The 13,028-nt window shown below is 31.9% G+C and overlaps 2 protein-coding genes across 7 annotated transcripts; both read right to left on the bottom strand.

Annotated features, from left to right (window-relative positions):
• Nucleotides 1-1,597: 1,597 nt before the first annotated feature.
• LOC106125153 (antichymotrypsin-2-like) lies at nt 1,598-8,761 on the bottom strand. Of its 6 annotated transcripts, none has more exons than XM_013322240.1 (13): nt 8,596-8,761; nt 7,979-8,083; nt 7,396-7,548; nt 7,078-7,278; nt 6,442-6,585; nt 6,166-6,299; nt 5,719-5,862; nt 5,434-5,637; nt 5,239-5,337; nt 4,962-5,102; nt 4,651-4,866; nt 4,351-4,495; nt 1,598-1,743 (listed from the first exon to the last, which is right to left on the bottom strand). In XM_013322240.1, exons 1-13 carry the CDS (start codon nt 8,654-8,656, stop codon nt 1,616-1,618), a joined length of 1,875 nt encoding a protein of 624 aa, XP_013177694.1. In that variant the 5' UTR covers nt 8,657-8,761; the 3' UTR covers nt 1,598-1,615. The 6 variants fall into 6 exon arrangements, with proteins under 6 accessions (XP_013177694.1, XP_013177695.1, XP_013177692.1 ...); XM_013322241.1 differs by lacking the exon at nt 1,598-1,743 and adding an exon at nt 2,411-2,577; XM_013322238.1 differs by lacking the exon at nt 1,598-1,743 and adding an exon at nt 3,185-3,345 and having other exon boundaries at nt 8,596-8,759.
• Nucleotides 8,762-9,158: 397 nt separating this feature from the next.
• LOC106125216 (serine protease inhibitor 3/4-like) lies at nt 9,159-12,705 on the bottom strand. Its single transcript, XM_013322324.1, has 9 exons — nt 12,620-12,705; nt 11,935-12,020; nt 11,688-11,831; nt 11,406-11,609; nt 11,233-11,331; nt 11,018-11,158; nt 10,709-10,924; nt 10,247-10,391; nt 9,159-9,736 (listed from the first exon to the last, which is right to left on the bottom strand). Exons 1-9 carry the CDS (start codon nt 12,675-12,677, stop codon nt 9,612-9,614), a joined length of 1,218 nt encoding a protein of 405 aa, XP_013177778.1. The 5' UTR covers nt 12,678-12,705; the 3' UTR covers nt 9,159-9,611.
• Between the last annotated feature and the right edge of the window lie 323 nt (nt 12,706-13,028).

The raw sequence follows: 13,028 nt of genomic DNA, 5'->3' as shown, positions 1-13,028 counted from the left end.
CAGATCTTAAACTGCATCTTTGAATTAAGTAATGCATTTAAGTTGTTAATCAAATTGTCTGAGTAATGTAAAACTTTAAATAGGACACTAAGGGTCATATATTTTGACTTACCTGTCAAACATGTGGAACAAAGCCAACTAAGTGTTGTATAATGCAAAACAAACATCATATACGGCGAGAATTTACGAGGAAAGTTCCTTGAGAATATCACAAGCTTTGCCCCTGGGAGCACCCGTCTCAATACTAAGTCTGCCACTATATATTCATATTTATTGTTCGAAATAGAAGTACTAAAGTACAATCCTTTTGGGAGATTGATTATGCATTATCATAAATTTTTGGTAGCAAAGCCTTAGCCTAAAATCTGGAATTATAAATAAACAATTACAAAATTTCTATACACTTATTATATTATTAAAATCTGGATGACCGTATTTTTTTTAAATTGTGCTTTGTGGAAGTTATATTTAAGTACGAATTACTAATAAAATGATGAAATATAAATAATATTTTTCGATCTCACCGATAGAAAAAGTTAAGTTTATGTTTAAGTTGATTATCGATAAAACAAGAATAAAATGACATTTTTAAAAATGATTCCTAGATCGATTTATCGCCCCCGAAACATCCCATATACTAAATTTTATGAAAATCGTTGGATTCGATTCCGAGATTCCAATTATAAATGTACAAGAATTGCTCATTTAAAGATATAAGATTTGGAATTACTATACTAATTTCTTATATTTGGAAGACAAACAGTTTTTGAAATATGGTCTTATTTGTATTTATTTTAGTAGTAATAAATAAACGGAGTTTTCAATTTTAACACGTGTCGTTGTACTTGTTCACGTTGAGACGCGGTGCGGGAGGAGGTGCGATCTTGAAATATCAAGCATGTGATATAATATGCAAGTGCTCACGAAGGAATAGCACGTGCGATCCAAGTAGCGCGCCCGTGAGTTCAACGTGAACGAGCTTTGTTCATCAAAAACATTTCCAAGTATTGGAAAACCAAGTACCCAACTGTTAATTACGCATTTCTCAGGAAACGTCATAACTTTGTGAGGACACTGAACAATGGAATAAGGGGATCTTGTGAAATAAACCTTTGAAGACGACAAATCTTACTTCTTACTAATATTATAAATGCGAATATTTGGACGGATAGATGGATGTATGAAGGTATCACCAGAACGGCTGAAAAATCTCCATGAAATTTGGTATAGATGAAGAACATGGTCTGGAAAAACAAGTTAATTTTTTTTAATTCCGCGCGGATTGAAACGCGTTCGACAGCTAGTCCTTAATTAATTAATATGTTGTTTAGTTCTTTTTGGGTCAATTACGTCCGCCTTTTATATAATAAAGTATAAATAAATATATTATATAACAATATAAATAAAAATCTTTTCAGAGTCAAAATTTCCCTTCAGTACTTTCCTTTATACAGGTTAGGTTTTTTTTGATACTCTTATAAGTTTTCAAAATGTTTTTAAGTACGTAATATTTTTTAAGAAAGGCAATTTTTAATTATCTTTTAAAACACTTTTAATATAACTCAGATATTCAGATGATATCTATTTTTCTTGAAACGTCCCAAAATAAACTTGTCTATGTCCCCGTAAATGATCCGCAGAAAATAATATTTTCCTTATCTTTTATGAAATAGTAATAGGGACGGTTAGCTTCAAAAACTTTTGGTTGATTATTTAGTGCAGCTGTTGCGCCGACCACTATTGCTGTAAAATAAAATTTAACAATCTTAAATACAAAATAATATACACCAATATCTGTAACTTGATGACAGATAATAAAGAAATAAATTATATAACGTATTTATTCTTTTAATGCATTATTCCTCAAAAATATATAAAGAAATAAAATAAACCAAAAATAGAGATGTTGACAAACAAAAAGAAATGTTTTTAATGTTTTTTTAATTAATAGCGCGAGACAGCAAATAATATAAATAATAAATTCAAAAAATAAAAAAATATAATATTATTACAATTTTATTACAAGACCGATTCTCGATAGTTCTTAGTTATTCGCGTATGGTCCGACACTATAACAATCGTCCAAGAAGTACAACATTAATCCTCATACAAAATTAATACGATACTTTATAGGCGTCATTTGTCAAACTAATCAATCTTAAACACACTATCATTTACAACGAGTCACAGATTATTTGATTAGTAATGGATTAGGGTAAACAAAGCGTACTCAATAACATAAGCTTTATAGTATCAACTAATTTGAATTTTATTATCATGATTATTCAGAGAAAGTTATATTATGAAAATTCTTTAATTTAAAGTTAGAACGTAAATAAAAATTAATAAATATTATACATATTATTTTAAAATAAACTTCGATATTAATTTTACAAGGCATAATTATATGATATATAAATAAAATTCTTATAATTCCTTTGAAACAATGTCATGTTCCAGTAAACGACCCACAGAAGATAATATTTTTATTAGATCTTATGAAATAAAAATAGGGACGATTTGCTTCAAAAATTTTAGGTTCGCCAACCATAGCAGATAAAGCAGTGATGACTACAGCTGTAAAGAAAATAAGTTTAATTACTAAATAAGACATTAAAAATCTTTTTGGTTTTAACAATTTAGGCGCAGAATTTCGAAGAAATTCAAAGATATGTGTGAAGTCAACCAGCCCGCACTTGGCCAGCGTGGTTGACTATGGCCTAGTCACCACTAACTTAGGGTAGGTTAGTTAGGAGTTAGGTTAGGAGCTTGGAGCTCCTCGGTGGGGACGTATAGTGAGCTGATGATGATGAATTTGGACGCTAATTAACATACTAGTGCTGAAGTACTGGGATGGTTTACACTGGAAGGTTGAAAAACTCGAGCTATCAATTTAAATATGTTTTGATTGGGGAGGGTGATTGCCGAGTAAATCACTTTGTTTCTTGTTTATATTACATGTTATACATCAATGGCTCGGCTCATTCATTTGTTTTCGCTTTGTTTTTATCATTGAATGCTTGATCGTCGTCTTGTCGGTAAACTCAATGTAAGCATTTATTTGATAGGTGTTTATAGTATGTATTTCGTTTGAAAATTATTTTGACTCAATAAAGTTTCTTGTAATTTTATTTACGCGGTTCAAATAAAATGTTATATATGTTTTTTCTTTAATACCATTTAATGTCAATTTAAAGAATTAGACAATATATTATGTGCCAGTAAAACCACCGCAGAATAAAATATTCTTCTGATCTTTTATAAAGTAAATGTAAGGACGATTTGCTTCAAAAATTTTTGGTTCTGGCTTTGGAAGTGGTAATGCTCTAGTACCGACGACTACTGCTGCAAAGATAAATTAGATGTTTTATTATTAAAATTACGTTATTAATTTATTATTATTAATTTCAAGTTTTATTAATTTTATAACTTTAAGTTAAATAATAACCATAATATACGCAGTTTATATTGAGTGTTTGAAACTTAGATTGGTTAGTAATAATTGGTTAGAATAATGGTAAAGAAATAAGTTTTTCCAAAAATAAAGCGTTTAATCAAAATCAGATATGAATTGTGGACAATGCAACAAATCTATGCCCCATTGTAGGCACCACAGAAAAGAATATTCTTCTTCTGGTTTATTATAAAATAATAATAAGGGCGATTCGCTTCAAAAACTTTTGGTTCATTTATCATTACTGAAGTAACTCCGACTGTTATAACTGTAATGGAATAACATAAAATTGATACGAGTCTACAGATTTTAGTTGCTTGATGCGAACTTTTATTAGCCCAATGCCGCATAACTAATAACGGGACGCACCTTTCTTCTATCCCTATGGAGGGTCAGCACAGTGTGTACTATTCCTCCATACATCTCTGCTGTCATATCTGAGTCTATCCTCTTTCACATCCATCTATACATTCTTTAGTCTTCCTTTACCTTTGTAGTGAAGAGTATCCTACATTGCGCCGGTGTACTGGCGCAACACTAGCCTTAAGAAAACGTCGACGTTTATGTCCCCTCACTACTCATTCTGACATTTGACGTTGTAACGAAAGCGCGCCCTTTCAAACTACTTTCAAACTTCCTTTAATATACAAATTCTTAACTAATAACAGAATGCTATGATATTTTATCTACGTATTCTTTATCTAACATTACCAAAGATAATAGAGTCTAGATAAGGTTTATGAGTGCATATGGTGACGAATTTGATTTCAATAACTTCACATTTACTCAGGATTATTAATTGTTCATTTATCGAGTCCCTCAGTGAGAGTTTCATGAATCGTTATGCGACTCTAGTGTGTTAGTAAAAGTTTTATAATTACAATGATTAAACATACCATTTGCTGCGGCTGCTTCTGAACCCAGTTCATTGATGATCACTTTTGCTTTTTGAATAGCTGCAGATACATAGAGTTGTTGAAAAACTTTTAATATTCCCACCAAGTCTGTGTTGTTAGGGTTCAGCATTTCTGTGATATTTACCTAGAAATTTAGTTCTTTGTGAATACATTACTTGATAATACTTGATAATATAGGCTATCGTTTCATTTATCTCGACAATACCTACAAGTACTTTCGTTTTGTTGATAATTAACTTTGGCGTCAGAAAAGGATTTTTCGTAATATGAAATACTTACAGCTTTAAATACTTTGGTTAGATCAGTAGTACTTGATGTTTGTATTCGAGGTAAATATACTTTAACTTCTTGGTTTTGCAATCCATCGACTATAGATTTAAAAGTTTGAGGATCTTGAAGGTTTTTTGCCAGTCCTTCAAGAGTGTAAGTATCCGTCGATGTTGGTAAAACACATAAAAGACTGTAGTTCCTATCTTTATATAACAATTCTAATGCCTGCAAAAAATTAATACGGGTTTTGTTTTACGTTACTTGTCAAATCATTTATCAATTTACTTTGATAGTAAGAAGGTAATTAATAATAGTCGTACCTTTATTTGTAGTGAGGGATTCTCCATATATCTAAAGTAACCCTTCTGATACATCATGTCGACTGTTACATTTTTATCTTTTGCGATGTAAAAATCTTTCTTTTGCGTAATTTTCGGGTCAAAAGGTCTCAACCAATTACCCTGCAATTTAATAATAATATAAAATTACAACTAACCACAAAAACTTACTTTTATCAATTTTCTTTAAGAGTATTACTTTTTTAGGTGCCATCCCCTATCAGAGGTTGGTGACCACTGGTGCACATTATTAACTTACCTTGAAGTAAATAGCATTTACCAAAACCAATCGTGTCAATTCGCTCAACAAACTTTCGTCGACAAGATTTGGTATTAGACCATTTGTTTGGGCACTCACCTGAAATTTATTATTAATACTTTAGAGGTCGTTGTTTGTTTCAGTGGTGATTTTGTTTTCAAAATTGGACTCAGTTGTCTCTGAAGTCGTACATACCCAATCGTTAATAGCTTTTGCTGCTGCCGCCCTCTGACTGAAGTCTAAATTTTCTGCTTTAGCATCAAAGTACACTTCTGTGTCTCGTTTGAATGCATCACTCAATTCAAATTGTTTATTGGCATATATTTTTTGGGCTAAATTCAATGTTACATTCTTAGGTAATTTGAAATTATCCAAAAGTCTTCTCATCCCTTGACGAATCTGTTAAAAAGATTCTATTAATTTGGAAGAAATGATTATAATAGTAATTTCAATTATGTTTTGTAATGAACTATCAAATACCTCATCCTTATTAGTGACATTCAGTACATTTGTTATTTGCGCAAATGACTTCCCAATTGTGTATAATGCAAGTTCTGCTAGTGGTATCAGCACGGAAAATGGTGATGCTATGAAACTTTCTTTAGGATTTTCATTTGTTTTGAACTGTAAATTAATAAATTCTTATTTAAACATCATATTTCATAGCAGTAGTAATAATAATAAAATCTATGGTTTCCGCAACTCACAATTTGTTGCTCACTTTCAATACTTCATCATCTTATCTGAATTTGACACGAGATTTTTTTATAAACTAAGTACTTAACCAACTTACTCAATCAACCCGCACTTGGCTAGCGACTATGGCCTAATCACTCTTAACTTAGGGTAGGCTCTGAGCCTCTCGGTGGGGACGTATAGTGAGCTCATGATGATGAATTATTAATAATTTGCTACTTTGTTACTCACTTGTAAAAATGTTTGTGTAAACCGGGCGTTCGCATCCAAAATTTTCTCTAAAGCTTTATCTGCATCTACTTCAGAAGGTTCTGTAGTTGTTGGAACGTCTGTTGTAGTTGTAGTCGATGTCTCAGTGGTTGTGGCTATAAATTGTACTACGCTTTAATAACATAAATTTATCTGATAAAAGCCCTTTTTTGGATTTTCTACCAAAGACTTTACAAAAGTGACTAAAAACTTAATGAATAAATGCATAGATATTATTATAAAGTTAAGTTTACTAACTGAACTGTCCGTTGTCTAATTCACATTTCCCTTCTTCGTTCCTCACGTAACCCAATACACATTGACAACCCTTTTCACATGTTTCACAATCAGATGCAGATTCACAATTTTCGTAATATTCGTTTAAGCCTCGACATTTTGGATCTGTGATTAAATATGTATGTCACTCACAAGATAAAAGCACAAGGTTAATAAAGAAAAAAAAAATCAAGCAAATATGACATTATGCAGCAGTTAGAAAAGTTTCCAGCAGTTTTATCTCCTGCACGAATATCTCGTCCGACCGGTACAATCTTTATTATATGTCCCGAAATCTAAGTTCTAGTCTTCTCTTTCCCACTCTTTTCTTATAAATTGATAAAAAAAACTTATTTAAATGGAGTAAACTGATATAAAAACGGCTAAACACTCACGTATATTCGTCCGGTGGCAGCAACGACTAGTTTCAGTGCAGTACCGACTAGTAGCAGTGAGCGACGGCCCGGGTCCGCGAAATAATACCAGTACCACTCATCCTGATGAAGGGCCCCCGATGGGGTCGAAACTAGTCGGTGCCGCCACCGGACGAATATACGTAACTGTTTAGCTTAGTATAATGTCTCACAAAAGTTTGAATAATTTAAATGGAGTACTTACGTTTTCTTTCCGGACAATGGTTAATAGGGACACAATTTCCTTGAACGTTTCGTAAATAATCCTTCTTGCATACGCATCCCTGAATGCAACTATTTCTAAAAACATCAATACAAATGGCAGGTCGTTTAAGTTCCGAGCAATTGCGTCTGTCGCATCCTCCATTAACGCAATCAGAAAATGTTTCAAACTGGCGACGGCAAACTGGAAAAATATAATTTCTTTATACCTCTAGTTGCACGCTCAGAAATCAATTATAGATTTATTAACCTTCCATCCTTAGAGTACTATAAACTTAGAGTGTTATAAAATATTACTTACATTTACTTTTCGCAACACATTTGCCTTTGTCATTGCGTACGTAATCATTTTCACAACGACAGCCTACAACACAGGAATCATATGCAGTTTCAGTGTATGATTCACAAGTTTCATAATATTCGTGGTGTCCATCGCACTCGTATTCTGGTGCGTCTACACAAAAACACACTAGTTCAACACTTCGCTATACAATATTTTTAAGTACTGTCTGATAATTGATATGTTCTTTACTAATGAATGATCCATGTGTACGTATAAATAAAACTTAAGGCAAATGCAATTATACTGAAGTATTACTTCACAAACGTTATGGGTGTTAAAAATAAAAATGTCTGTAGTTCTTTAGCTTCCACTATGACAGTTTGAACTTTCACATTGCCACCTGGATTTACGTAAGATAAATAAAATCAAAGACATTCATCATAACACATATAAGTACTAGACGAGATATTACAAGGCAAACCACATGATCTAAAAGATATATTCAGTGAAAACACATTCATTGATTTGAAGCAAAGTGTCCCTAATGTCTGCATTATGATTACCATTACATTTGAATCTCTTTAAATAAAATTAAAAATACCTTCACCGTATGTATCGGACGACACGAAGGAGGAACTTTGTGAGTATGAGTTTGATGCAGACGACGAAAATGTGGCAAAATTCGAGGACACGTTAGAAGCGCCATCTATTCAAATATACGACCATATCTTATAATATTAAAACTATTTGTTCATTACACAATTGGTTGATATGGTTGACTATGGCCTAGTCAACTAACTAAAGGTAGGCTCCGAGCCCTTAACTGGGGACGTATAGTGAACTGATGATGTTTACACAATTAATTTATGGTACTTGACTTTAGCACAGAGAAAATAATATATATGACTCTTACTTTGTTTTTATTATATTTTATTTTGTTCTTCTATTTCGGAGTCAAACATATTCTTAATTTTGGAAAAAAATCTCATCCACAATAATATACTTTGTAGATATGTAATGAAAATGCACCAATGCACCAAAGTTTCTTTAAAAGCAACATCAAAAACCATCAGAGCATATAATACCAATGCTGAATTTATTATGGTTTATTAAATGAAATCAAATGAATATGAATCACGTATCAAATAATTCCACAAATATCGATGTGTTTTGTATGTAATAAATTAAATTTGTTTTTACAATATTATATCTCCATACCTGAACATAATACAGCTAAAAAATTAACTGCGAGCAGTAATATTACGAGTGTTTTCAACATTGTATTCAATTATCACCTGCTGTTGTTTCAAGGTCTTTACAACTTATATAGCATTTCGTGCAACTGTTATAACATCGTGTGTCGCAAAGTAATTATTTTATTAGTTATTTTAACAGACGGTAGTGTATTGTCTTTTAATATTGTCTCCGAATACATATTATCTTTCACTTCTTTTTTTAAACTAATTAAACAAAAGACGGCGTTACGAACTCGGTTTTCATATTTCTCGTTCAATAAAAGCCATGAAAATGTGTAACGCAGATAAATTATTCAACTTGTTATTCACTTTTTTATTGTATTTTATAGATTATAAAAACACCAATTTTATGGTCAACCACGAAATACTTTTTTAAACACGTGTTTTAGAATTACAAACATTAAAATATAACATCCAATTTTTATTACGCTTATTTTGATATGTTGATATCAATAAATGACATAACTCTTACTATATTTATTGCAGAATAAATTAGACGAGAAAATGATTCATAATTAAGTAAAAATTGGCCTGGCCATCAAAGCAAATTTTAGAAGAATAGAATTTTTTTAGTGATTGGAAATGAGAAGGAACATTGGGATATGGACGGAATAAAAATTTTAAAAAATTATTCCTCTATGCCACCTTTTTTCCGTTGGCGAGACGCCGTAGAGCTGGATCTACGGGAACTACAAGCGATGGACTGGCAGGAGAAGGCGCAAGACAGGCGACTTTGGCGATCTCTTGTGTTGGAGACCAAGACCCACTTTGGTTCGATGCGCCAGCGGAGTAAGTAGTAAGTATGCCACCTTTTTGCTTGTGAAAAAAATATAATCAATGACAAACAACACAACATTTTTAATCCATATCTTTACCGTATTAAACAATTCATGCAAATTTAAAGTAGTATTATATAAAATAACAGGATCTTCTTTAAAAGAAGTTCAAATTTTGTAAGCTTAGTACTCGCCCCAGACGTTATTTTCCAGTATATGTTCCACAAAACATTACATTTCTTTTATATAGAACATAATATAAAAATGGACGGTTGGCGTTAAAAACTATATCCCCAACAGGACCCATTCTCAGACTTGTTATTACAGCTGAAAAAAAAAGAAGTTTTAAAATTAGGATTTCTTTTATTTTTTTTTATATCATAAAGTGGCAAACGAGCGAGCGGCCACCTGAAATCACTGAAATAGCGAAGTGACCGTTGCCCATAGACATACGCAATTGCATATGCGTTGCCTGCCTTAAATCGACGGAGGAGAGGATGCACGGAAAGAAAATATTTTCTCCTTCCATGCATCCTCTCATCCGGAAAGTCCACTTCCACTTCCCAACCCTTCCTCACAAGAAAAAGGATGGGAAGGGAAAGAGGACTAAATTAGGCCTCCGGGACGCACACTCATCAGACGAAACACGGAATTGCTTCCACTTTACGCCTGTCTTCTGTGTAGTCGTGGTATTTCACCGGGCGAGCCGGGCCAATTCGTGCAAAGATGTTAAGGCAGACTCTACCACTGTTAAAAATGAAATGATATAAGAGTAAATATGCGTGGAGATTTATTGCTTGTTGTTTTACGTAAGTTATTTTTTTAATTTATACGTACCATTTGCAACTGATACCTCTGTACCTAACTCATTGATAACTAATACTGCCTTTTGAATAGCGACAGTAACGTACAATGGTTGTAAATATTCAAGTACACCACTTAGGTCAGTTGTATCAGGGTTAAAAATTTCAGTAACATTAACCTATAAATGAACAAAGTGTTACCGATATAATCTAAACTAAGGTGTCTAGCTAGCTGTCAGATTAAAAACAAACATAATTAGTAGTCTAGGCGTTCTTCCAAGCAATGTTCTATATCTATGCCAAATTTCAGGAAGATATATGCAGTCGTTCAGGCTATACCTTCTAACAAACATACATCCATTCAAACATTTGCATTAATAATATTAGTATTATGGAATCCTTGTTGAAACGTTCCATGACTACTCTTTTTCCTGAAAGTGAACTTACCAGGCGAGTCGTTGCGGTGAACGTGTTAAAGTAAGAGTAGTATACTTACTCCTTGTAGTATTTGTTTAAGATCAGTTGTTGTGGTAGTTTCTATTGATGGTAAATGTACTCGAACACCTTCGAGTGATAAATCGTTAATTATACCATTAAAAACATTGGAGTCTTGCATCTTTTGTACTAAACTTTCTACACTGTAATCATCATCAGACGTTGGCAAGACAATCAAAAGACTGTAATCTTCGTCTTCATATTTTAGTTCCAATCCCTAAAGAAAAAATTGATGAAACTGTTGAAAAGTTTCTTGAATGAGAAGAAAATGACTTAAATATTGTCCTTTCGTGAAAAAAAATCTTTTTACCTTTATTTGTAGTGCATCATTCTCCGCATAATGAAATAAACCTTCTTGAAACATCATGTTAACTGTTATTTTTTCATCTTTACTCACGTAAAAGTCGTCTGGTTTAGTGTCTACTGGGTCAAATGGAGTTTGCCAATTACCCTATAAGTAAATAGTGAAAATTATTTTGTCGGACACCAAGATGTTTATCTCGTAGTTTCTATAAACATGCTTACTTTGAAATAAATTGCATTAACTAAAACCATTTGTGTTAAGCTGTTCAACATATTGGATTTAACAAGTTCTGGTATTTTTCCACTTGTTTTTGTATTCACCTGCAAACATAGATTGTCATATTTTAACAAAGTTTTTTTAATTTTTTTTTATTTGTGACAAAGTTTGATCATACCCAGTCATTTATAATTCCTGCTGCTTCTTCGCTTTGACTGAAATCTAAATTTTGTGCTTCTGCATCAAAATATTCTTTAGTATCATATTTAAAGTCTTCGATAAATTGGAATACTAGACTGCCGAATACTTTCTGAGCAAGAGTAATTGTAACATTATTTGACGATTCAAAGTTATCCAAGAGATTTCTGAATCCTTGTCGTATCTAGAATATTAACATTTTTATTGCATTGTTTACATGTTATACAAATAACGATAATTTGATGTAAAAAAATAAATTAACCTCATTTCTATTATCGATATTCAAAATATTAGAAAGTTGATCGTATGCTGTTCCAGAGGCATAAAGTGTTAGTTCTGCTAAAGGAAACAATACAGAGAATGGCGATGCTACGAAACTTTGTAGCGGATTTTCATGCGTTTTCAACTGCAACAAAAACAAATAAATTTTGTGTTAACAAAACTTCGCTAAATCAATTATTGTATAAATAAAAAATGTAAATTAGAAATCTAAAAATAACAATACTTGCATTTAAAAAATTTCTAGTAAATTCCGCATTGCCTTGCCAAATTTTATCTAAGGCTACATCAGCGTTCTGAGCATTGGCTATGTAAGCTACAAAATAAAACAAAAAGTAAAAAATTTCACATTAACATGTGGCCGTAAAAAGGTTAAGAAAGGGATGTGCAAGTAGGAAACTTGCAATTTTCAAATTTGCCAAAAAATACCCGCAACAACAGCCGAAAAAACAATTAGACCGTCATTGCGACTACGTTCTACATTTCGATACCGATAAATAGGTACGTTCGCAATAATTGAATTCTGTATTTATAAGTAACACATTTTCTTATCTTTAAACAGGTTTAGTACTAAAGTAATACAAACTAGTATGAATATACTAGTTTGTAGGTAGAATTACCTACTTTTTAACATACTTTTTTTTTAAAGTGAAGGAGGCAACTAGCAGCGGGAACACCGAGGTTATCAACGACACCCATGGATATTTGCTATTTATAGGTATGTCTAATCTTTCGCATTTATAATATTATTAAAAAGTATGTTTGGATGGATCTCGCTGAAATTTGGCATAGATGTTGAACATAGTTAGGTTACTAATCAAGTTTTTTTAATGTCGCGGGGACGGAGTCACGGGCTACAGCTAGTACTAAATATCGAGTAATTAAATAAAACGATTAAATATGGAATTGTCGTACCTTTACATATAGTTGTTATGAATATAGCCAGGGATAAAATTACAAGTGTTTTCGTCATTGCACAAAATAAACAGTGGCTACTTCAAGGTTATTTATTCTTATATAGTAATACATGCTGTTGTAACTAACGTTACGGATATAAATTGAATTTTTCACCGTTTAATCGAAATTATTTTGTTATCATACTGTAGAAGCATATCGCTCGATTGTTTTTTTTTTGTTTTAACAAGACCAAAACAAGTGAGTATAAGATGATTGGTAATGTCTACTCATAGACGTTTATAATTATTAATCTAGATTATTCATAATATTTGTTTATGTTCTTTGTTGTATAAAGACATCTTTCTTTTTAACTTATTTATTTTTAACTTTTTTAATTTTTAACTTTTATGATTTTTGTGAATATTCG

This window comes from Papilio xuthus, unplaced genomic scaffold (genome assembly GCF_000836235.2).
Source record: "Papilio xuthus unplaced genomic scaffold, Pxut_1.1 DF825928.1, whole genome shotgun sequence".
Lineage (NCBI taxonomy): Eukaryota > Metazoa > Arthropoda > Insecta > Lepidoptera > Papilionidae > Papilio > Papilio xuthus.
Note: the sequence above shows the minus strand (reverse complement) of the source record. Positions and strands in the feature narration are given on the sequence as shown.